A 23,140-nucleotide genomic window follows, 5' to 3' on the forward strand; every position below is an offset into this window, starting at 1 on the left:
TCATCTAAGGAATGGTCTAAACCAACATATCCAGCAATTGGGATACTTCATTTTTAAAAAAACCTAATAGAAAAGTTTAAAGCTAAAACAAAGCGAAAGAATTATTTTCATCAAGATTTTAGTAGTTTTAACTTACTATAAGACAAATTTATGGGTATAGTGGTACATGCCTGTGATCCCAGCACTAGAGAAGCTAAAGCAAGTGGATCAAAAATTGGAAGCAAAACTGTGCTACATAGCCAAACCCTATCTCTAAAGAAAACAACATTTTTTTTAAAAAAGGTATCTTTGTTTCACTTATTGTAAACACAAAATAAATTGAACCAATGATCTCTTCCCAACAGAATTTTAAAAATAGATATCTATCTTCAATATTTATTCATACCTTCATTTTAATGTGGCCCTTTTAGTGGATTGATTACTTGCTATTGTTCAGCTGAAGAAATGATTGATTTTGTGCCACTAATGTGGCACTTCAGTGGGAAGGTAAGACCAGCTCCATCTTGAATCAACATTCTATAAATGGCAGTCTAGCTCTTAAAAAGAATTAATGGTTCCAGAGAGTGTGGCTTACTTATGGGATGTGTTGACTCTGTGCCTGGCTAAGACCAGCACACAGGGAAGAGCACATACAATGGAGCCATGAAAAACCACTTAAATAGGCTGTTTGATGATTTAAAAAAAAATAGTCCATATTTTAATAGCCAGTTAAGGGATATTTTACTTTTAAAATCATGTTATTTGGGGGCTAGGAATGTGGCTTAGTGGTAGAGTGCTTGCCTAGCATGCACGAAGCCCTGGGTTCAATTCCTTAGAGCCACACAAACAGAAAAAGCCAGAAGTGGCACTGTGGCTCAAGAGCTAGAGTGTTAGCCTTGAGCAAAAGAAGCCAGGGACAGTGCCCAGGCCCCGAGTCCAAGTCCCAGGACTGGCAAAAAAAAAAAAATCATGTTATTTGTTAATATTGTTATTTTGTTTTATTCTTCAATTCATCTATCACTAAGTAATCACCAAATTCAGTGTTTCTCAGAAAGCACAGCCCAGACTACTCCCAGATTCCTTCAGTACACAAGCCGCTCCCTAGATTTAATAGAAATCTCATTAATTGCTGGAAAATTGTCTCAAAAGAGCCAATGGGTATTTATAAACTGTCACTTGGAAATAATAAGGGAACCAAATACGTAGGAGGTAAAAGCCCATGACACTTTAAAATCTGTTAGCGAATAATTAGAATAGTCTGCCTCATTCTTCTATAGAGATAAACACAGAGAAAATCTCATCTGCAGCATAACTTCCTGGTGTTTAATTACTTAATTTAAGCAGTCAAATTGGCTGTGTGATCCTGATTTCCAAAAAGCACACATGCTTTAAAAAATTAACACAAAAATTTAGATGAGAGAACTTAGCCCTAAGAACTGCTCCTGTATCTAGACTTCTACCAGAAAGTTCCTTCCACAACCTCCAGCCCACGAAAATGATCCATCCAGAAAAATCTTAGATTCTAAGATCAACAGACTCAAACCAACTAAATCCACACAGATAATAAAGGGGAATAGCAATTAAACCACACTCTTTATTGTCAGGAAATCGGTACAGGAAAGAAATGGCTGGCTTCTTGTTTGGTTTACATCAGGGAATACATTTTCATTTCAGGCTCTTTTGGGTCATTTATATTTGCTGAGGCAAAGGGATTCAAGACATAATTACTAGTAAATTCGAGTTTATTAACTGTTTTGCAAAACAGAAAAACTGATGTAACTGGTTGCTGTCAGTTATTGTCACAATAAACAAAATATTCCAATGGACAGCCCCAAATCTTGCATGTGGGATATGTTTGAAATTAGTTACCATTGCCTTTGGTTTTGGACTCTGGTAGATGGAGCTGCAGGATGGCAAAATGAGAGGTTTATTTAGCGTCTGGGAGAAGCTTGTGAAAAGCTTTAAGTCCTCATTCCTTCTAACATCCTAACAGCTGTGCAGTTTCTTACAAAATATGTTTTATCGTTTCAAGAAATGCTGTTAACCTCGCAGTTTTAAAACTGAATGAACAAGGCCTCTTGGACAAATTGAAAAACAAATGGTGGTACGACAAAGGAGAATGTGGCAGCGGGGGAGGTGACTCCAAGGTTAGCCTCAATGTCACCAAAAGCGGGTAAACAGTATGTCGAGTAATCGGTGCATCTGCTGGGCAGCCTACGCACAACAGCGGGATTGCTAGTCACGTCCCTTTCCAAACAAGTGTGCAATTACTGTCAAGGCAAAAATATTTGCAACTGCTATCGATTTGGCGGCACACTAACCAGTATGGTAGTAATAGCCTCTCAAAAGTTCTGTTTGAAGAGGCTGCGGACCAGACACTAACAATCCTTGGAACTGCTAGGGTTCAGAAAGAAAGAAAAGGACACAAGTTTCAGAAAGAACAAGTTAGTGAAGAGAGGAACATCAGGGTAAGTCTAACTTGTTTTCTTCTTATTTTACTTGGCCAGATCTTCTACCAAATATTTCTGTAGTGACAGCAATAAGCTGACTCCATCTAGATCTGTCTAAAGATCCTTCCAAAAAAGATTATTTTTTTAAACATAAAATTCAGAGGACTCCCATTTAAATCCAATAACAGCTCCAAGATAAAATTGCAGGTTTTTGCCTCCCATTCGTGCATCATTACAAAACTGATCAAGCTACCAAAAACAAAAGGCAAGAAACAAGAACTCTCCTTTGTCTTAACTTTGGACATATTTCTCACTTCACAAAATGTGTTTGCCTTTCTAAGTAAATTTCAAAGAGGTATACAATTGACATGTACAAACTAGTGTCCCAGAATCCTTCTTTATATAGGTCAGGGTTTCTAGATTTAAAGAAAATAGTTACTAGATAAGAACTTTCTGACTGAGAAAACTACCACCAATTGATATGTAAAATGAGTATATTTTACATTTTTCAAATGTAAGAAAAAGTGTCCAGCTCCTCCCCCCACCCAAAAAAAACCTGATTTCTTCAGGTTCCTGTTGAGCTACAAGGTCCCAGATATAATCCACAGAGAGACTTAACTCTGTTCACAAGGAAAGTCAGGATACCTGCCTTTAACTCCTCCCAACGCCATTCTAAACATCCTAGTAGGTTGTGTATGTCATAATGTTTATCACAAGAACATAAAGTGGTTGCAATATACATCATACTAATGCCCTGCCTTGAATTTATACAAAGGTAATCTTTTAAATGGCCAGACCTAACTTACATCAGAGTAAACAGGAAAGAGCTGTTGCCTTTCCAGTTCCATCCTGTACTTTCTTCAGGTGACTGGTGTTCTTAGAAACATGCCTCGCCCCTCCTGTTTGGCTGGTCTTCCCCGTACAGAGGTAAACAGAGGAGGAAATGTACTAAGCTGAGTGAAACAGCTGGCTCTGAGGCCTTGAGTATAAAGTCAACTCAGGAGAGACAAATGTTGCATGATGACAGTAAAGAGACTTAGTACAAGTCTGCTAAAATCCTGGCTTATGGGATTTTTGAGACAGACAACATTAATTTTCTTACCAGTTTTATCCAAGAAAGGTAAATAATGGAAGCCTGTTCACATGTGGGAAGAAAAGTTCCCGGGAGGAGGCAGTAACTCACCTGCCATTCACAGGATGGAAATGGTGGGAGACTGTTGCCACACAGCTCCCATTTCCGTTCAGCCGCTAATTATTAAACTTAGGCCCTGACTGGGTAATGTATCAGGACCTATGGAGAAAGAGAATTAGCCACTGTCTTTTCCCTCGAGGCACATAGACTGAATATACCCCACAGTTGAACTCCTTATGCCTCTGTGGCAGCTTTCCTGACATCCTATGCAATAATTAGCACCCCACCTACCTGACAACCATTCCCAGCTCTGCCAGGTTCTCATCATAACAATCTCACAGGAAAAGGTGCAATGAAGTGGGGGTGCGTGAAAGCTCACTCCTTCAATATTGTGACTGCTATTACTATCCAGTTATCTTTTAGTGGTCACAAAACTTTCATACTCATTCTTGTAAGTAATAGACTTATATTAACTGGCAATGAGCCAACTTAAAAATAGAGATGACAATATATAAAATGTATTTTCCCCTTTCGATTAATCTGATATGGCTTAGTCTAAGTAAGCACCATACACAGACTATTATACTACTATCTGAGCTTTGAAATCTTGATTTTAGTGGGGAATTTTGTCAATGTCCATAACCATCCGTCACCATATAACTAATAACAGCTAAAGCATTAATTTTTTAATTTATTTTACCCCTTATCTCACTGTAGATATATGTAAATACACATGGATATGGACATTCATGGAAATCATTTTGTAGATACAATTGTGAGACAATGTAGAAATTAAATCAGATCACACAATTCTGGGTCATGACTTGGAATTTTTTAGAAGGCAACCCATTTCTGGTTTGATACATACAAATGAATGGATCCCCATAAGATAGCTGTGAAAAGGAACGCAGGATTCAGAGTATAGAAGGTAATGCATTCACAAACTGGTAGAGAGGAAAAGTAGAAAGCTGGCCCTCAGTGAGTCTCTCAGTACTGAATTTCTTGTTCAATCCTATCTTTCCACACTGAACATTAAGTTTGGCTAATAATAAGAACCTTCGATTCAAAACTGCCAATCTAAACTTGTCCTCAGAGAAGAGGCTGCTGGAGTAAACAGCAGAAGGGACAAAGACAGCTTATGGAAGGGTCAAAAACAAGGAGCAGAAATAGAAAGAAGAGAATAGGGGAGAAGAATACCTCGTGTGACAGAGATTATCGAAAGCTGGTCTTTGTCAAAGATGGTAGGAAAGCAATAAAACAAAAAGAACATTCTAGTTCAGAGGAGTTGTCTGGTCAGAAAAAATACCTTGGTTACCTCAGACTACTGTTTATTAATTTTCATCCATTGTCTGAGTTTACCATACTAACATGCTCACAGTACAAGTTCAAGTGATTCTATTTATCTGTGTAGTTTTTTGTTTTTATTTATGTGTAAAGGAACTGGTGAGCTAGATTAAAGACCTAAAAACTCTTATTTAGTTTCACCTACCAGAGGCTGAGGCCAGAGGATTGGTTGATCTCAGGGTTTTTAAAGACCCAGTTTGGGTCACATACACCTCAATACAAAAAAAAAAATCTCTTAGAATATTAATTCAAAGAAAAAGCTTCCTCTGGATTTAAAGTAATTTCAATATAGAGATCACCTACTCTGAGACCACTACTCTGGTACCTACTGCTTTACAAAGTGAATGAGAGGAATACCTTATGCTTCCTGGTATTAATAATTCACCAATAAACCCACAGGTGTGGTTTTCTTGTAGTCATTTCAAACATGAAGGTAACAGAGTGATAGACGATTAAACCTTGATTAACCAGAAAACTCAACTAGCCCTGAAACCCCTTTGTCTTAAGTCCTCAGTTTTGTTTTACATGGTCTGTGCTATGAAACTACATGATCATAAACCTTAGCAGTAGTTGATACCTAGCTGTATGTGTAATTGAATAAGCTCTTTGCCTTGGTTTCTTTATTTGAAAAGCTTGAGTGAGAGTAGTAAAGCTCTTTTCCACAGTGTCTTGCTATGGAAAGCACACAGTAAATGTTAGCTCTCCTTATGACCATCATTTTCAATGCTTTACCTCATTGGGAAGCTTGTGGGAATCATCTCTTGGTGACCCAAGTAAAGGCACAGTTGTGTCCCACCAAATGCACTCAATATCTCCTAGAACTGAGACACTGAGCCATTCAGTCAGACAAAATGTCAGTGCAAGAAGGCTGCCAGTCTCCAGCAAAATGAAACAGAAAGCAACTGGCCCCAAGAAGAGCAGACGATGCCAGGAGTTATGTCATTCATCTTCTAGCCTTGGCATTACTTATGAAAGATAACTCTGAATAGTGATACTGGTTGATGGCTGACATCTTCCTCCTCAAGACTCTCTGTATGATATTTAATACCAGAGGGATCAAAGATGGTAGGAAAGTTAAAAAAAAAAAAAAAGAAGAAGAACATTCTAGTTGAGAGGAGTCTGTCTGGTCAGGAAAAAAATCTTGGTTACCTCAGACTAGAGAGTTAATATAGTCACTTGACTTTGTACTTTGAGCATGTTAATGGTAAACTGAAAAGATAGATGAAAATTGAGTTAAATACAGCAATTCAGAAGGAAAATATCAATATGGACTTATAGTTCCTCTGCATGAAGTGGCTGTAGTCAAAACACTGCACACACCATTCTGTGAATTGGGTCTTAGATGACAAAGGTTATGGAGTCAGTTTATTGGTGGATACTTCTGACATCTTTTTAGAGCATGAAGTACAATTCCGATACCAGTGAGTCATAAAGCACTCACCTATGAATTGACGTCGGTCTTGTGTAGCTTCTGTTTAAGTCTGTTAACCCTCACCCACTTCAAGTCATTTTGAAAGGCCAAAAGAAACATCTGGCTTTTGAATGAGTGCCACATTTCTGTGGGAGAGGGGGAATTTGAAAGAAAACCTAATCTGAGCCAATAGTTTTGGATTCACAGTAATTGCATACATTTTCTTTATCAGTTCTCCCCAGCAGTATGTGCCTGTTACCTAAAGCGATGGAGCAGGCCCCAGTTTTATGTCTGATGCTAAACGTGGGCCTACAGTATAAGACATAGTACCCACTGTGGCCTCTGCTCTGTCACTTTGCCATGCGATTCTAATGTAGTTTGACTTGAATAACATAAAATAACATATATAATGTTATTTATGTTATTTTCCACGTGAAGAACTCCTGTAAACCTTGCCGTTTTGAAACTCAGTGAGGCAGGCGTCTTAGACAAGCTGAAAAACAAATGGTGGTACGATAAAGGTGAATGTGGACCCAAGGACTCGGGAAGCAAGGTCAGTCGCTGAAGTTCGGGTCTCCTCTTGCGTTCACAAAGTATATGAAAACCTTAAGAACCGCTGTTTCTCTATACTCCCAGCCACTGCCTACATTAGAAAACACTGCCATAGATTTCAACCACAGGCACTGTCTCTTTAGGGAATTGCAACCTATTCCCCCAGAATACGATTTTAAAATAAACTAAAATTAACTATAATAAAAATGCTTGAAGTAAAATTTCTTCCAGTATCCTCAAAATTCTGTACCACTAATGAAAGCAGGTTTTTTGTTGTTGTTGTTGTTACAGCTAAGGTTTTGTTTCAGAAAGAGACTATTAATACTTCAATAACTAATATATTCTCAAAACAATTGATGAGTAGTCACCCAGAAACAAAAGATGCTAAATATTACAGTTCAGTGTCTTGTCACCATTTACCACACATTCCACTGTAGTTCAGGGCCCTTGGTATACTCCTGGCCTGACTAACAGAAAAACTTCCCAATTGTATTTTCCCATTTGAAATTTCTTTATTTTTACAGTGATATTTACACAGACTTTCCTTGAGTTTCAAACTTTCAGTCATGAGTTCTTTTTAGAACAATGCAGACATCCATAAGGCAAACTCTGTTGACTACAACAGCTCTGTTCTTAATCTATTAGAAAATATAACACGTTTTTCAGTCAATCCAAATATCTACACTTGTTAATAGAACAGAATTAATTGTCTTAAAGCCAGTTGAAGATTCTTGAAGTTCTCCTTTCCTTTTTTTTTTCATACTTTCTTCTAGGAAGAAAACTAACTAGTGATTATTCATAGACATTAAACAGGTTACTGGCTTAAATGGAGAGATTCAATTAATTTACAAAGGAGACAAAATCAAGTTAAGGTCTTATGCTTAATTACTTCTGTCTACCTTTGAGCCGAAGTGGAATGAAAAAAGCTTATCCAGATAATGAAATGGTAAAACTTAATGTAACATAAGGGATATTTATAAAATCATTAATAAGTGATTATAGTTGAAAGACAACCACCCTAAAATGTGTGGCCTGGCCAGTTGATATCATGACTTAGTAGACAGTATAATGTATCTTTTGAATTAAATACTCTTCTATTAAAATGACTTAAGATCAAAATCACATTCTGCACAAAACATACTGCGGAGAAAATGATGACCACATGGCCTTCTTCAGGTTGTCTGCCAAAATAGTTTTGGAATTATGTTACATAGTAAGTCTAATTTATAATTTTTGAGAAATTCTAAATTTTGAGTGATTGACCAGTAAAGATTTACTGTAAAATAATTTGTATGTAGATCTTGAAAGAATAAGATATCGTAAAGCATTAGCTGATTAAGCATTTTTAAGTAGGAGTAGAATTCTATTTTTCAGATCTATAAAAATAATTATAAATTTGTTCCTATATATTCAATTTCTCAATTAACCACAGTAATTTATGTATCTTTAAAAATTATCTAGTAGAATTACCTGTTATATATATACATTACATGTAATGTATAATTACTCCTAAATAGTGTAGAATATGCAAGAGTGATATTTTTCATCAGATTTCCCCTGTAGTCATATCTGAAAGAACAGATTTATACTTTATATTTGGCAAAAGGATGATTAGTGGAATATGAAAGTACTAGCTTAAAGATCCTAAGTCGGAAGTAGGGAGTTCACTGTATTCAAGGGAAATCTTAAACACTAGATTTATGTTTTAAAAGACCTAATGCTAGAAGAGGTCCCCTGTCCCATATATCTGGATATTAAATATGTCATTTTCAAAGTCTATAACAAGCCCATTTCTGCTACCCTATGTCAATATATAAATGCTTATACATGGCTATGTATAGTGGTTTTCACAGCCTGTTTAATAGCAATGAAATGTTATTGATTTTATTAAATGTAATTGCATTTAATTTATTGGTAATTATCATTTCACTTCTGAGAACTATAAGCTTTATGCTTCAACCCATAAACCTACCTCAGTGACTTATCTTTATAAATACTTCCAGGTTAAATTAAGCATTTACTTTAATTGGCTCTTTGGATTTCATGTGTGCTTTTTACCTACTGCGTGTGACATTTCTGCAGTTAACTCCAGTGTCTCTCTCCTCCGTAGGACAAGACGAGTGCCTTGAGCCTGAGCAACGTAGCAGGCGTCTTCTACATTCTGGTTGGCGGCTTGGGCTTGGCTATGCTGGTGGCTTTGATAGAGTTCTGTTACAAGTCCAGGGCCGAAGCGAAGAGAATGAAGGTGGCAAAGAGTGCACAGACTTTTAACCCAACTTCCTCGCAGAATACCCAGAATTTAGCAACCTATAGAGAAGGTTACAACGTATATGGAACCGAAAGTATTAAAATTTAGGGGTAGGATTTAGGGCCTACGACAGTGAGTGGAGAATGCATCCTGTGAACGCAGTGTTGTGGCCTGTCTGTCCAGTGGTGGTATTTTGCTTGCTTCTAATTAGAGCTTTCTATTTTTGGAAACCTGAGTGCAAAGTGGTTCATTTTCTTTGGCTGCAGAAGTACTGTTTGAAACTTTGTGTTGCCAATAGATATCTGCATTGCAAAGGTCAGAAAGACAAAAGCAAAACTAGAATTGCTCTGTAAAATGATTCAAATAGCATGACTTCCCTTAAATTTGGGAGAGATTGGAAATTGGATCTGGGCTTCCTAGTACTAAGACCAGGCAAAATCTCTACTACAACACATATTTAGCATATACACTAACAAAAGAAAACCTGTTCTGAATCAAAACCTAGAGAGTTGTCTGTTGTTGTTTTTTAAATATAACATTTTTTCTAAAGAAAGTAATATACATAAAAGATCGAAAGCACATAGTATGATCCCACTGAATCTTGCCTCCTCATCTAATTTGCTTTATTTTGGCCATCTGTCTATATTTTTAGAGCAATGAATCCCCACTGTTGGGTCATCTGACAATAGTCCTTTGAGCCAGAACTTTAGGGAGGAGAGGGGTGATTATTGGAATTTTTACCACAAACATATCTATTAGATGAGATTCAACTTTTCTGTTCATTATGTCACTAAGGGCAACCGACATTTTAGGCATAGGTGTCCTTAATGTATGTGCTCCATAAGATACATAAAGTAAAACATAAAACACAGATTGTAGTGAACTATCCTACACTTTCTTTTTTTCCTCAAAATTGCTTTCCACCAAACCTGATCCTCTCACAATGTTACAGTAAAAAAACTGTATGTATCCCATGAAATACAGGAGATAGAGACCATTGTTTCTTAAAGAATCCAAATGCCCACTTTATCTTTCCTGTAATTATTTTTTTTAAAAGTGGTTTTCCAATAAAACCTGAATGGATTTGTTATTCTTCTTCTAAAATCAAGCCTCTTCAAAACCATTTTCTAAAATTACATGTAATAGCTTAGTGAATAGGCTGCTCAATTCTGATCACATGCTAAATGTTTTTGAACCTTGAAGAGATATTCAGGGCTTTTGATGTACCTTAAAGTAAAAAAATATATATATAGCATTTTAGTAAGATGTACATCTGATCTAATGCTGGATAAATGCCCTTGATTTTGTGATTTATTGATACAGAAACCATGGAAGTATCATTAAAGATAACCATTGTTCCTAGCTTTTAAATAGAACAAAGCCATACCTGTTCACCACAATCTAATTGCTTATATCCATTATATAGAAGTTGATGACTGAATACAAGTGAATAGTAACAACCTCAAAGTGGTTCTTTCCCAATATTGTTTTTTTAAAAATAGAAACTGTACCCTCTATTCCTACAGATCAAAACACGATAAGCATATCTTCTAACAGGACAAGAAACCAAGATGACTTAAAGCTCTGCTAGCCATTAGGAGAATGCTTTCATCTTTTTTTTTTTTTTTTTTTTTTTTTGCCAGTCCTGAGGCTTGGCCTCAGGGCCTGAGCACTGTCTCTGGCTTCTTTTTGCTCAAGGCTAGTGCTCTGCCACTTGAGCCACAGCACCACTTCTGGCCATTTTCTGTATATGAGGTGCAGGGGAATTGAACCCAGGGCTTCATGTATAAGAGGCAAGCACTCTTGCCACTAGGCCATATCCCCAGCCCTGAATGCTTTCATCTTGATGTTTAAAGAATCAAGGAGAGATTTTTCACAAACTGAGACAATACCTGACCAGTTTTTAGAGCACACTATTTTTACTGCATTTTTACATGAATTTGTTAAATGTGTTAAACTTTTTTCTTACTCCTTTAAAACTGAGTTTTCTTCGCTATGGCGATCATTAGCGAGATGCACTACAGAAATAGAAAGAAGAAAAAATATTAAACATTATAGAAAGGAATACTCAAGATGCCTGTTTATTATGAATTTTTGAGAATTTAATAAACCAGATATGAATTCCCAAGTTACCAGCATTAACATGTAACTTACGTGTAATAATATTTTTGAGTAAGAAACTGGCATTGAAATTGACCTAGGAATTGTCTTTCAAGCTAAATTTGAACTTTTAAGGCAATATATTTCAAATGAAAAGAAAACATTCATATCTGGCTTTCTTTTTAAGTCAATAGTTTCTAGAGTAAATGAAATTCTCTCATCCTATAGAGAACACTTGAAAGTAAGCAATTTTTATTTTATTACCAATTTAAAATAAATACTTTTCCCTTCAAAAATTCTATTGACCAAAAAGAAGGAAATGTGGTAATATGAAATTATAAAATGATTGGTAAAATTTGGACAATATTTCCCAAGGCTTCTACCCCCCCTCCATTTGAAACCTTCACTAGATAATAGATCTAATTCAAAGTGATCGTCCCACAAAGAGAACAAATACAGAATTGCCAGCTAAGCAGCCACAATCCACAATCACTCAACCAGATTCAGCTCTTACGTAAACTCACAAGAAAGTTTTCCAGCTTGAGGATCCTCAGTGGGTTCATATCAAGATGAACAAAGATGGCATTTATGGAATAATTAGATGACATAAGTATAGGAAATAAAAGTGATAGAACAGATGCAGAAGAGAAAATAGAGAATATGATGCCCTGAGTTCAAGCCCCAATATCAACACACACACACACACACACACACACACACACACACACACACGACTTATTCAAGATTTATTAACTATCATACTCAGTTGCATGAATGTATCAAAGAGTTTGAAAGTAAATGGAATTTTCCAAATTTTAGGAACGTTTCCTTTCTTAACAAGCACAATAAAGAAAGAAAATAGAGTAAAATAGACTTTAGGACAAAAGTCTTCTGGAAATGTTTTTTATTTTGTTTTGCTTTGCTTTGTGTTGATTCTGGGGCTTGAACACAGGGACTGGGTGCTGTCCCTGAGCTTTTGTGCTCAAAGCTAGTGCTTTTGGTTAGTTAATTGCAGATAAGAGTCCTACAGTTGCTTGGGCTGGCTTTGAACCTCAATCCTCAGATCTCAGCATCTTGAGTAGACAGGATTACAGCTCTGAGTTTTAGGAGAGTTGCTCTAAGTCATGAAAGAAGCATAGTGAATATCTCCTTTATTTTATTTTCCTTGTGAGTCAGCATAGAATGAAGAGAGAATAAAAAGAGTTTAGAAGAAATGAATGAACAGTAATTAGATTTATACAATTAAATTTGCTTCTCCTCTATCTAATGTTATTTTTTGCTACCTGTTGAGTCTGAGAATAGGTATTTAATGAGGAATCCAGAGACCTAATTAATTCCATGGCCTAAATAAGAGAAGCTCCTTTTGATCCTGAAGTAGGTACCAAAACGTGCCTGGTTTGGGTACACCCCTTTAAAGAACGATGGTTAAAATAGGAGCCTGAGTTTGACACTAGGCCTAGAGTGAGCTATCTGCCACTAATGGCACTGTTGAGTCATGTCTGTAAACTCATGTGAACAAATGGAATCATCTGCAGATAGGTCTGTGATTAAGAAACAAGACAATCTGTCACTTCCTCTCGAAACAATGTAGTATAATCCTTGCACTGTAAGGAAGACATTTTCTAAAAGAAAGTACTATGATTTACAGAATGCAATCCAAAATAAAGGAGCTCTGAAGTCCCACCGGAAGTACGAGGGTATCAAGTACCGCAAGCTAAAAGATGCCCTCTGCCCAGATTTGCTACACAAACCTAATTTAATGAGGTGTTGTTTTTTTTCTTTTTAGAGTTAGTTGGTAAATAGGTGGGGCCATAAATTCCAGGCGGATTAGTTCTTGGGTGTCATTGGGGTTTTTCCTTTCTTCCTAAGCAGTTTGCATATGACTAAAAAACCAAATATGGAAAATGCAGATGTCTAATTATTATTTCTGGATACTTTTCTTTTTTTTCTTTTTTTCTTTTTTTTTTTTTTTTTTTTTTTTTGGTGTTGGTTGTGTCACATGTCGTTGAAGAAACAGTAACATTATGACACGTCCCATTCTTTTTTTGTTTCCTTTCCATGCAACCCAGCTGACCTTTTCTGAAGCCATAAGAAACAAAGCCAGGTTATCCATCACTGGGAGCGTGGGAGAAAACGGCCGAGTCTTGACGCCCGACTGCCCAAAGGCCGTACACACTGGAACTGCAATTAGACAGAGTTCAGGATTGGCTGTCATTGCATCGGACCTACCATAAAAACCAAAAACATAATTGAGTGCCTTAATTAAACTGTGTGGATGACTGATGGAAACGCAGCCCCCCTCCCCCCCCACTCCCAACCGAGGGACGCGTGGCTGAACATCTCGGGTGGTGTCTCATCCTAGCGTGGCAGTGGATGTCAGCAACAGCAAACCTGCGCATGAGCTCAGCTCGGAAACCCAAACTCAAGATTTTTATATCAGGAAAACTCACAGTGTAGGGATTTTTGTTGTTGTTGCTTTGGTTTCTTGGATTTTGTTTTGGGGAGTGGGTGGGAGGGAACTGGGATGGGGTGTATTAACAGCAACAAAATTTCACTCCAGTGGACTTAAAACAAAAACAAACTAATCAGACTTGCCAGTTAGTGCGTTCAACTGTGAAGTGCTTGCTCAGAAAGGCCTTCGTCTCACGGAAAGGGAGTGATACATGTCAAGGAACATGCTAACCTGTGTGTGCAGAACTGCCCATAGAGGCAATGGACGCATCTCCAGCTGAGAAAACAAATCTCTAAACTGTGATAAGAAAATAATCAACAAACATGTAAATCCTGTGAAAAAAATTTAAAGGAAGTATTTACACTTACTTTGGAACAACAACAACAAACAAAACAAATACCTGAAACATGCTTGCTTTTTAACTGACGTAAATTCAATAGAGGACAACACAATTCTTTTTTCTAACCATCTTAGGGAACAATACATTGCAATAATTGATATAAATGCCATCACTGTAATAAACCTTAGAGACTTTTTTTTTAAATATAAAAGTTGTTGGTCATCTTCTTGTTTGCTGTAATTTTCACTGTGTCAACACAAGTCGGTTCACAGATTGCATTTGTCTCACTACCAGGAGCAAAAAGTGAAGAAAATGTCAACATTAAATCATCTGTCAAGGTAGAATCAAAAGAGACTACGGGTCGCTCACGTTATTGCTATTATTTATAATCTCGTTCTGTGTACAAAATTGTGGTTTTTTTGTACCTACCAAAAAGAATAAAACAACAGATGTTCTTACGATATCTACAGAGCTTAAAAGCTTTTTTTCCTATTATTAAAAAAGTCATTGGAGAAATTATGATACAAGGGGTTGTAGGAGTCAAGTGGTGGGCCATATTGGAAAATGTAGCTAGCCCTATAATTTTTGCATAGTAAGCTGTCTGTCTTTTACAGATCTTTGATTGTTAGAAGATTAAATTGTCAAAGAAGGAGTCTTTGAGTCCGGGAATTAATCATTGCTCTAACAGCAACATCCCCCGTAATTGTGTATTGGAATTTTTACTTGATTGTATTTTGCTGCATAAAACTATGTGTCTTTTGAACTTCTCATTCCTATTTTTTTCCATTACATCTTTTGAAGGCACTAAAGCTTGGGGTAGGCCACAAATGAACAAATCAGTCCTTAGTCTTTGTTTTCACCTGAAAATTGTGAAGAAAACTGTACTCTTATTTATTTATAGAAAATACTTTGCTATGTATGGATTAAAGTGACATGGTACAAAAGAAGGTTTGGTTTATTGAAAATAATAAGTACCATAATACAAATTAAAAACTGCATAGTGAGAGATCTTGGCAGAAAGCACAATTTAGGATGACTCTGAAAGTCTAGCCTTGAAGGATGAGTGGAGTTTTGAAAGGAGGAGAAGGTGATAAGAGCTTGGTGGGTGAGCAGTGACCAAAGTCGTGTGTGTCAATGGCTTCTTGGGGATATGCATGCCATGAGACCAGCTGAAGAGAGTCCTGGCTGTGGTATAATGGAAGCTCAGGTGGATACGGTGAAGGATTGATTTTTCTTCCATCAACTTGTAAGACCTCCACCACTCTTGTGATTTCCATGTAGCAGAAAGAGCAATCTTAGAAAGTACCTATCTGAGAAGGCCTATATGGACTGTCCTCTCAGAGAAACTTGTTAAATTCCTAAGCAGAGAAAGGGAGTCCACCTTATAAGCTGGCGCTTGGTTATCTCTTCAAGGACTCCTCTTACTGCTCATCATCTTCCCCCTCCACTAAATGAGCCTCCAAAGCAGCACACAGAATAGTGCAGATACTACTTGCTGTCTCTAACTTAACCCCATCTCCTCCACCTAACTCACACTCATCCTTCAGCACTCAAATCATAGTTTACTTGCCCTGGGAGGATTTCCATGAATCTCTACCGTGCCCTGCCTGTGAAACGGAGTGAGGTGCCATTCTTAATGTGTCTTTCCATTCGCAGCACTCACCATACTGCAGTGTAATTGCCTGTGTACTTGTCTGTAAAACTACTAGACTGTAAGCTCTTTGAGGGCAGGGACTGTGTCTATCTTGTTCACAGTTGTATCCCCAGCACCCAGCACAGTGCCTGGCATATTGTAGGTGCTTAATAAATATTTGTTGAATGAAAGAATGAATTGAACTGAATTAATTAAACAGAAGCAGGAACACACTTTTTTTTTCATTAATGGTACCTAAGCAAGTATACTAAGCATATTGCGGATGGAAATGAAAGCCAAAGGTTGGCTGCTTCCAGGGTTTTTTTCTAGAATGCCAGGGGGGAAAAAAAAAAGTGGTTCTAAAAAAAAAAACAATAGCAAGAAAGAAAGCTTTAATCAGTTTTTTGGTTGGATGAGAAGGTTCTCTAGAATGATACCCAGCTGTGGCTTAGCCAGGGAAAGATGTGATCACAAGGGACTTGGAATAAGGATTTAGTTGGATTTTTATATAGACTTCTAAAGGTAGCTTGCAGTAAAGTCTGAGTGTATTTGTGTTTTGGTTACAGAGTTATTATTTTTGTAGAATAAAAATATATTTTTCCAAACAGAAAAGCTTAAATTTGCTATCAGTATAAAGGGTTACTTTCTGGATTCCTGTGAGATGAATAGCTATAAAAGTTGGGCATGTATTTTTTTTTCTTCTTTTATATTTTGGCAGTACTAGGGCTTGAATTTAGGGCTTTATGCTTCCTTGGCTAGTGCTTTAGTACTTGAACTACACTTCCAGCGCAGCTTTTGGATGCTTGTTCTTGGACATGGAATCTCATGGGTTTTTCTGCCTAGGCTAGCTTTGATCCTCTAGATCTCAGCCTCCTGAGTAGCTAGGATTGATTATATGAGTGAGCCACCAGCACCCGGAAGAAATGTGATTTTAAAAGATGTTAAAAGTTAAGAAAACATTTAAATTAAAACTTTGAAGCTAATTCAGCTTCAAAGCCAATGGACCACGGAGGAAAAAGCTAAAGAGCCTTCACATTTTATTGAAATAGCTAAAGAGAACCACTTTGCAACACTGAGTTCAAATGCCAATCACACTATTCCTGGACTTGCTGGTCCCTTGGTCTTCTCACTTATAATCAATTTGTTCCATTTCCCTAAGGCATAGCACAGAATAAGTGTTTAGTGTTTATGTATGAGTACATTAACAAAATATGCTAAATACCATTGACAAAATACTCAAGTAATTTTCCCAGAAAACACAATAACCCACTTTGTCACACTAATATAGTGGTAATTGGAATGAGAATCAAATAAAAATTGATATAAGAATTTGTGAAGAAAAGATAAATTTTACAGATTTGGCTGTCTCATATTTGTGAAGATAACATTGCTTGAAAAATATGTCTTTTCATACCCATTGCCAGGAACATATTAGTTCAGATAATCCAGCAGGCTGGAGTCTTTCTATTTATGCCTTGTATTGTTTTTCATTGCTGGGGGGGAAACTATGGCCTTGAACATGGTAGACATGTTCAAATAAATCATAGCAAATCTATGGCTAAGTACTATTGCCAGCCCTAGAGTTTTAGTATTTGTAAAAACCAAAGATAGGAGTTGGGGCTGGGAATGTAGCCTAGTGGTAGAATGCTTGCCTAGCACACATGAAGCCCTGAATTCAATTCCTCAGCACCGAATACATAGAAAAGTCCAGAAGTGGCACTGTGGCTCAAGAGGTAGAGTGCTGGCCTTGAGCAAAAAGAAGCCAGGGACAGTGCTCAGGCCCTGAGTTCAAGCCCCAAGACAAGCGCGCGCGCGCACGCAACACACACACACACACACACGAGAGAGAGACAGACAGACACACACACACACACACACACACACACACACAGGGAGAGAGAAAGAAAGGTAAAAAAAAATAGGTAAATATAATAGGTAGTTTATTTTTATATGTGCTAAGCAGCTGGCATAAGCAATTTTCCCAAAGAACTGTCTTATAAAAAAAGATTATGATAAGTTATTAGGAGTGAGAAAAGAGAACTGGAAATCATATCTGACATGTCAATAGAGAAGAAAATAGCTTTCCATATAGTAGATGTGGAGGCAGAGATTGGGCAAAAGAATGGGGAAAATTAAATGATGAATGGAAGTTGGGGCACCAGTGGTTCTTGCCTATAATCCTAGCTCTTCAGTAGGCTGAGATCTGAGGATCAAGATTCAAAGCCAGCCCTGACAAACCCTCAAGACTCTTACTTGTGTAGAGTCAAGTGGTAGAGCACCAGCTGTGAGCAAAAAAGCCATGTGAGGCCACAAGGCCCTGAGATCAAGTCCCAGCACTGAAAAAAATACAAGTCTGCATGAAGGGCCAATAAGATCCTCTGATGGAAGAGGAAGGGGACCAGTAGGAGAAGGCAAATGAACTGCCCATCTGCCCACGTGCTTTATGACTTCTCTGGCACTAATGCTGTCATCTAGGGCTTTGGTATTTAACTTATTCTTCCAGGGCACCACTTCATGTAAGTTACAGCTCTACATATCCTCGACTACTGATCTTTTCTTGTATGCTATCTAAGTCACTTGTGTGCAAGCTTTATGATCACTTTCCTTCTCATATTCCTCCAGATAGTGACCAATGTCTCTCCTTGCTTTCACATTGTAGTCAAGAGCACAATCTATAAACCATTACTTAACCCACTGTTTGACTCCATCATTCACCTAAATAATCTTACCCAAGTCACTAATAAACATCTTGTACTCACATTAAATACACATTTTAAATAAAGAACTAAACCAAATGAGTTGGCATATTATTATTTTTCCCCTAATCTTCCATTTGTCCCTTCTCAATCTATTTTACATACCCATTTCTGCTAAACAAACACCAACTCAGAATTGTTCCTTTTGTTCCCTTCCCTTCCCATAAACTATATTCCACCTGCTTCATCTCATGACCAGTGACATTTACATAATTTTTCTTTTTTTTTAGGTATGAGACTGGGGTTTGAACTCACTTTCACTCATTGGGTAGTGCTCTACCAACTGAGCAACTCCTCCAACCCCACCTTTACACTATTAACAAAGAAATTTCTATTTTCTACTCCAGTCCCACATAATCAGTTGTCTACCGATTCTTTCTCTTGGGCTTCCCAATTCCAACTTTTAAAACTCTTACTCTACATCTTTCTCCTCTTGAATCTGTTTCAGTGAGTGGCACTACCATTCACCAAGTCTCCCACAACATATACAGGAAGATGATTCAAAGGCTTTTTCGTCCATCACCCTTATACCCAACTATCAGTTTCTTCTCCTTACATGATCCATTACACAGAAACTCATTTCTCCCTGCTCTTATTCCATATAGGTCTCCTTGTTTCTTATCTCACTGATGCTCCACGTGGCAGCCAGAGTAGTTTCCTTAAATCACAAATATGAACCTGTTAACTTCTAATTAGAGTAACTCAGTGGCCATTATCTGATGCCTGGCAATATCTCCAGTATCATTCCTCACCTTCTTTCCCCAACAATACCACCAGATCATTCAAAAATCCAGTTTCTAGTATATATTGTGCTCCCTTACACTTTTGTTCAATCATTGACTTCTTTTGATTGGGTTTCAGATAGGGTCCCTAACTATAATTAGCAGTAAACACTAGTTCACTAAAACAAAGTGTAAGTTTAATAATGGAAACTAGACAGTTTCACAGTGGATAAAGATGAAGAACCAGATCTGAGGCCACAGCTGCCAAGACCTGAAGGCAAAGCTCTCAGGTCTGTTGGCTATCTCCCTCAAAGCCACATCCAGCTACCAGGGCACACTTGCATCGCTCACTGTTTGTAGCAGGAACAGTGAGCTAGGGATACTCAAAGCAACATCCTGGCCTGCTCCTTCGCCTCCCAGGAAATAGACTCCATGAATCGCTTTTCTTCTCTGAATCTCAGCAAAGGAATAGCTATCAAAGCTGTGACTTAGCAACAAGGGAAGTGAGGAAGACAAGTACCAGCTTTCATGTTAAGGATGTGACATCAGGGGAAGGGGGAGATGTAGACAGGTGTAGGGAAGCGATCCAAGGCAGCTGAGTAGGTACAAACACCTAAGTCTAGTTCCTACTTGGTCATAAAGTAAGAGTCTAGAAATCACGTCATGTCATTCCATGGTTTCTATTTGGAAAGCCTTTTTTTGTTTTTAATACAATTTGTTTTGGTTCTTGCAATAAAATGCTGCCTGTTGCCCAGGCTGGCCTGACTTGTAGCCATGCCCTAGCCCCTTGAGTGCTGGGATTATAGGCATGCAGTATCACACCCAACTCTTCATTTCTTTATGTCTTGTACTTACTTTCAAAACAATATTTACACTACTTTTACGTGATCATTTTATCAACTTCTCCACTTTATTTCCTTGCACTCTTTATTTCTAGAGGCATAATGAGTAGTGGAAAGAAGCAATTTTTTGTTTTAGAGTCAAACAAAAAGTACAAATGCATGCTGCTGTATAGTTGAAAATTATATTTATAAATTGCTTCTCACAGCACCCGGTCAGGGAACCAAAAACTGTGTTTATTTTATCTCTATAGCTCTGGGCTTCTTATTCTACCTAGGAGGTAGAAAGTTTTTGGGTTTTTTTTTAAGTGTCACTTTTATTCTAACCGTGAGAAAAAGCTAAGAATCTCCAGAATCGTAACTTTTCTTGTGCAAATCAAAGGACAGCTCAAGGAAAGCAGACAAACTGAATTCCAAGGCAAGTATAAACTCCTTCAAGGAGAAATGAGATACACGGGTGGTTTCACAATTGGAATAGCACAAAGAGGTCTTGTACTGTCAGAAATACCAGAAAGAAGAAATCACTAGAAATATTAACAAGTTCTTAAAGACTAAACAGTCAGGAACCTGGCATAAGTCCAAGATCAGATGGTGAACCACAAAAATCCTACCTGATACTGACCTCAGTGTTGCTTCTAGGAAATGTTGGGGTAGGGAAATAAGGGAAAATGGAGTGCATAGATCAAAGGCGGACAGTTCCAACACAGAATCCTACCTTGTTTTCCCCACCATCCTGGTACTAATGAACAAAGGACCCCTGCCTAGTATTTAAAGGAAACATAAGAATGTGGAAAGAGATCTCTATTGTGACACATGTATGCGGAACTGCTGAAAACTAGGTAGATGCAAAAATACTGATGAGAACCATCTCACTTCCTATCTCTTAACTAGCAACAATAGCACACTTTGAGATGACTTGGAACAATAAAGCTGTTGATAATAACTACAAAACCAGCTTAACTACCAAATGAGAGTTACCGGGAACTCTTGCCAAAATAAAGGAGCCAAAGGATTCATTACCTGCAGCAGCCTAGGAGAGTACTAAAGCTATCTCCAAAAACAGTGTTCTCTCTGAGCTGATGTATGGGTATTTTCTTCAGGGGATATATACGGTAAAGCACTCAAGGGGAAGGCACATTTCTGAGCATGCTCAGTTTGGGGACAAAAAGGAAAGATGAAAGTCAAGAAGTCAGAGCCAACAACTTGGGTAGAATGAAAACAAAGGATTCAAAGACAAGGACATCTTAAAAACTTCTAAACAACATGGCTCAAAGGGTGCCATGGCAAAGAGGAAAGAACTTAGGAGAGGAGGGAGCAAGTGAGTTCAGTTCTGTGTCACGATGCATATAAGCAAATAGTGAAACATACAGGTTGGAATTGATGCAAAAATTGGAAATACAAATCTACAGTTCAGTTCAAATGTCAGACTGGGATTTAAATTGAAAAGAAATAGACATATTGAAGGGCCTTCTATTTCAACCTATTAAACGTTTTAAAGATAAATAGGCCACATCAGAAAAATAAGTGGTAAATAATAGAGGGCATTCCTTTTGGAGGTTGTTGAGAAACTTAACCTAGCCAACTATTTCCAAATGTAAATATTATAAAATAACTTCAATCAGCGATTTAAGTAATCAGCTTCCCTACCTACCCCTGCCCCAAGGGTTTGTCCTTCTCCAACTGCCCTCAGCCACACAGAAGCTAAATCCTTTTTCACAATTTGCATTGGAGAAGGTTTTCCAAAACATTTGACAGACCATCTTCATCTGGATTTCATTTGGCACTGTGCAAATCCATACTTGGCAAGCACATCGACAGTTAGCACATGTCACAAGAAGCTAGAGATTGAAGAAAGAAGCAAGCTATTAGCATTTAGGGAGCTTCCAAAGTTATAGCTTCAGGTTTAAAAACAGAGTCCTGACAAATTAAATACTAAAAAAATTAAATTTCCTTTCAGAAAAGGATAATGTTAAAAGTAAATGTAGAGGGGCTGGGAATATGGCCTAGTGGCAAGAGTGCTTGCCTCCTACACATGAAGCTCTCGGTTCGATTCCCCAGCACCACATATATGGAAAACGGCCAGAAGGGGCGCTGTGGCTCAGGTGGCCTTGAGCGGAAAGAAGCCAGGGACAATGCTCAGGCCTTGAATCCAAGGCCCAGGATTGGCCAAAAAAAAAAAAAAAGTAAGGGTAGAGCAACACAGTAAAAAAAAATAAAATAAAATAAAATCACGTAGGAGTTGAAACAAATATGCTAAGACCAGGGTACTAGGAAGACTTAGCTACTAACTCAAAATATTTGGGAAGAAATGTGGTCTGCTTTTATATTCAGATTAAGGATGACAAAGCCTGAAGAGGTAGAAGAATCTGGAGAGAGAAACAAGGTAAAGTAAAATGAAAAAATTAAAGGATAGAAATTAAACAGTAATTCTTTCCAATTACAAAAACTACACATTAGAGAGACTGGATACAATGTGAAACTTCTTTTTCTGCAAGTGTATAGCCCCTACTTCCTTCTAGATCAGCCTTTTCATCACAAGAGAAAGAAGTTCCCTGCAACTAGAGTGATAATTCAAAGTGCTTATCAGTGTGTTTCTAACTAGGACCAATATTAAATCCAATAGAACAACAGGACCACTGACCTAATCAGGGGCACCCCAAGCCAACTAGAATGTGGGTGCAGTAGATTGACTGCAAAACCGGTCAGGATGGCTCATCCATCCTTGTATCCCTACCTTTTACAAAGCTTCACAGTTAATTTTACTAAGAGATAACTCTTATTTCCTCACCCTTTGACTACAGTGATTAACTTTGGCACAGCAGGAACATTACTCAGTGCAGTTCTGTGACTAGGCCTAAAGATACATCGAGCTCCTCTGCTTTCTCTTTGGCTCCATGTCAAAATATATTCACCCAGCACATCAACTGTTATGAGAGCTCAGCCTACTTTCTACCAACCAACCCAATACCTAGCTAACTCCAGAAGCAGAACTACCTAGCCAATCTGAACCTAGGTAAGATGAAAACCACATGGCTACATTCACCCCAATTTCCTCTACGATAATGAGCAAAATAGATGGGGATTTCAGTCATATTTTTGAAGGGCAGTTACAGAGCACGAGTTAACAAATACCTCAAAAATGCAGCAATGTCATTTTCTACTGGAGTGATTCAATCTATCCA

The 23,140-nt window shown here is 37.7% G+C and overlaps 1 protein-coding gene across 4 annotated transcripts in view; it reads left to right on the forward strand.

The window, feature by feature from the left end:
* Positions 1 to 16,450, forward strand: part of Gria4 (glutamate ionotropic receptor AMPA type subunit 4) — a 257,256-nt gene extending 240,806 nt beyond the window's left edge. Inside the window, exons 15-17 of one of the 4 annotated variants that reach the window (XM_048343762.1) lie at positions 2,012 to 2,126; positions 8,979 to 9,113; positions 13,286 to 16,450. In XM_048343762.1, coding sequence (XP_048199719.1) covers positions 2,012 to 2,126; positions 8,979 to 9,113; positions 13,286 to 13,450 — 415 coding nt within the window. In that variant the 3' untranslated portion in view covers positions 13,451 to 16,450. Of the gene's footprint in view, positions 1 to 2,011; positions 2,798 to 6,754; positions 6,870 to 8,978; positions 9,114 to 13,285 lie in introns of those variants that run through there. The other 3 variants (XM_048343756.1, XR_007210532.1, XM_048343758.1) reach the window with 3 other exon arrangements.
* Positions 16,451 to 23,140: the final 6,690 nt, after the last annotated feature.

This window comes from Perognathus longimembris, chromosome 3, assembly GCF_023159225.1.
Source record: "Perognathus longimembris pacificus isolate PPM17 chromosome 3, ASM2315922v1, whole genome shotgun sequence".
Lineage (NCBI taxonomy): Eukaryota > Metazoa > Chordata > Mammalia > Rodentia > Heteromyidae > Perognathus > Perognathus longimembris.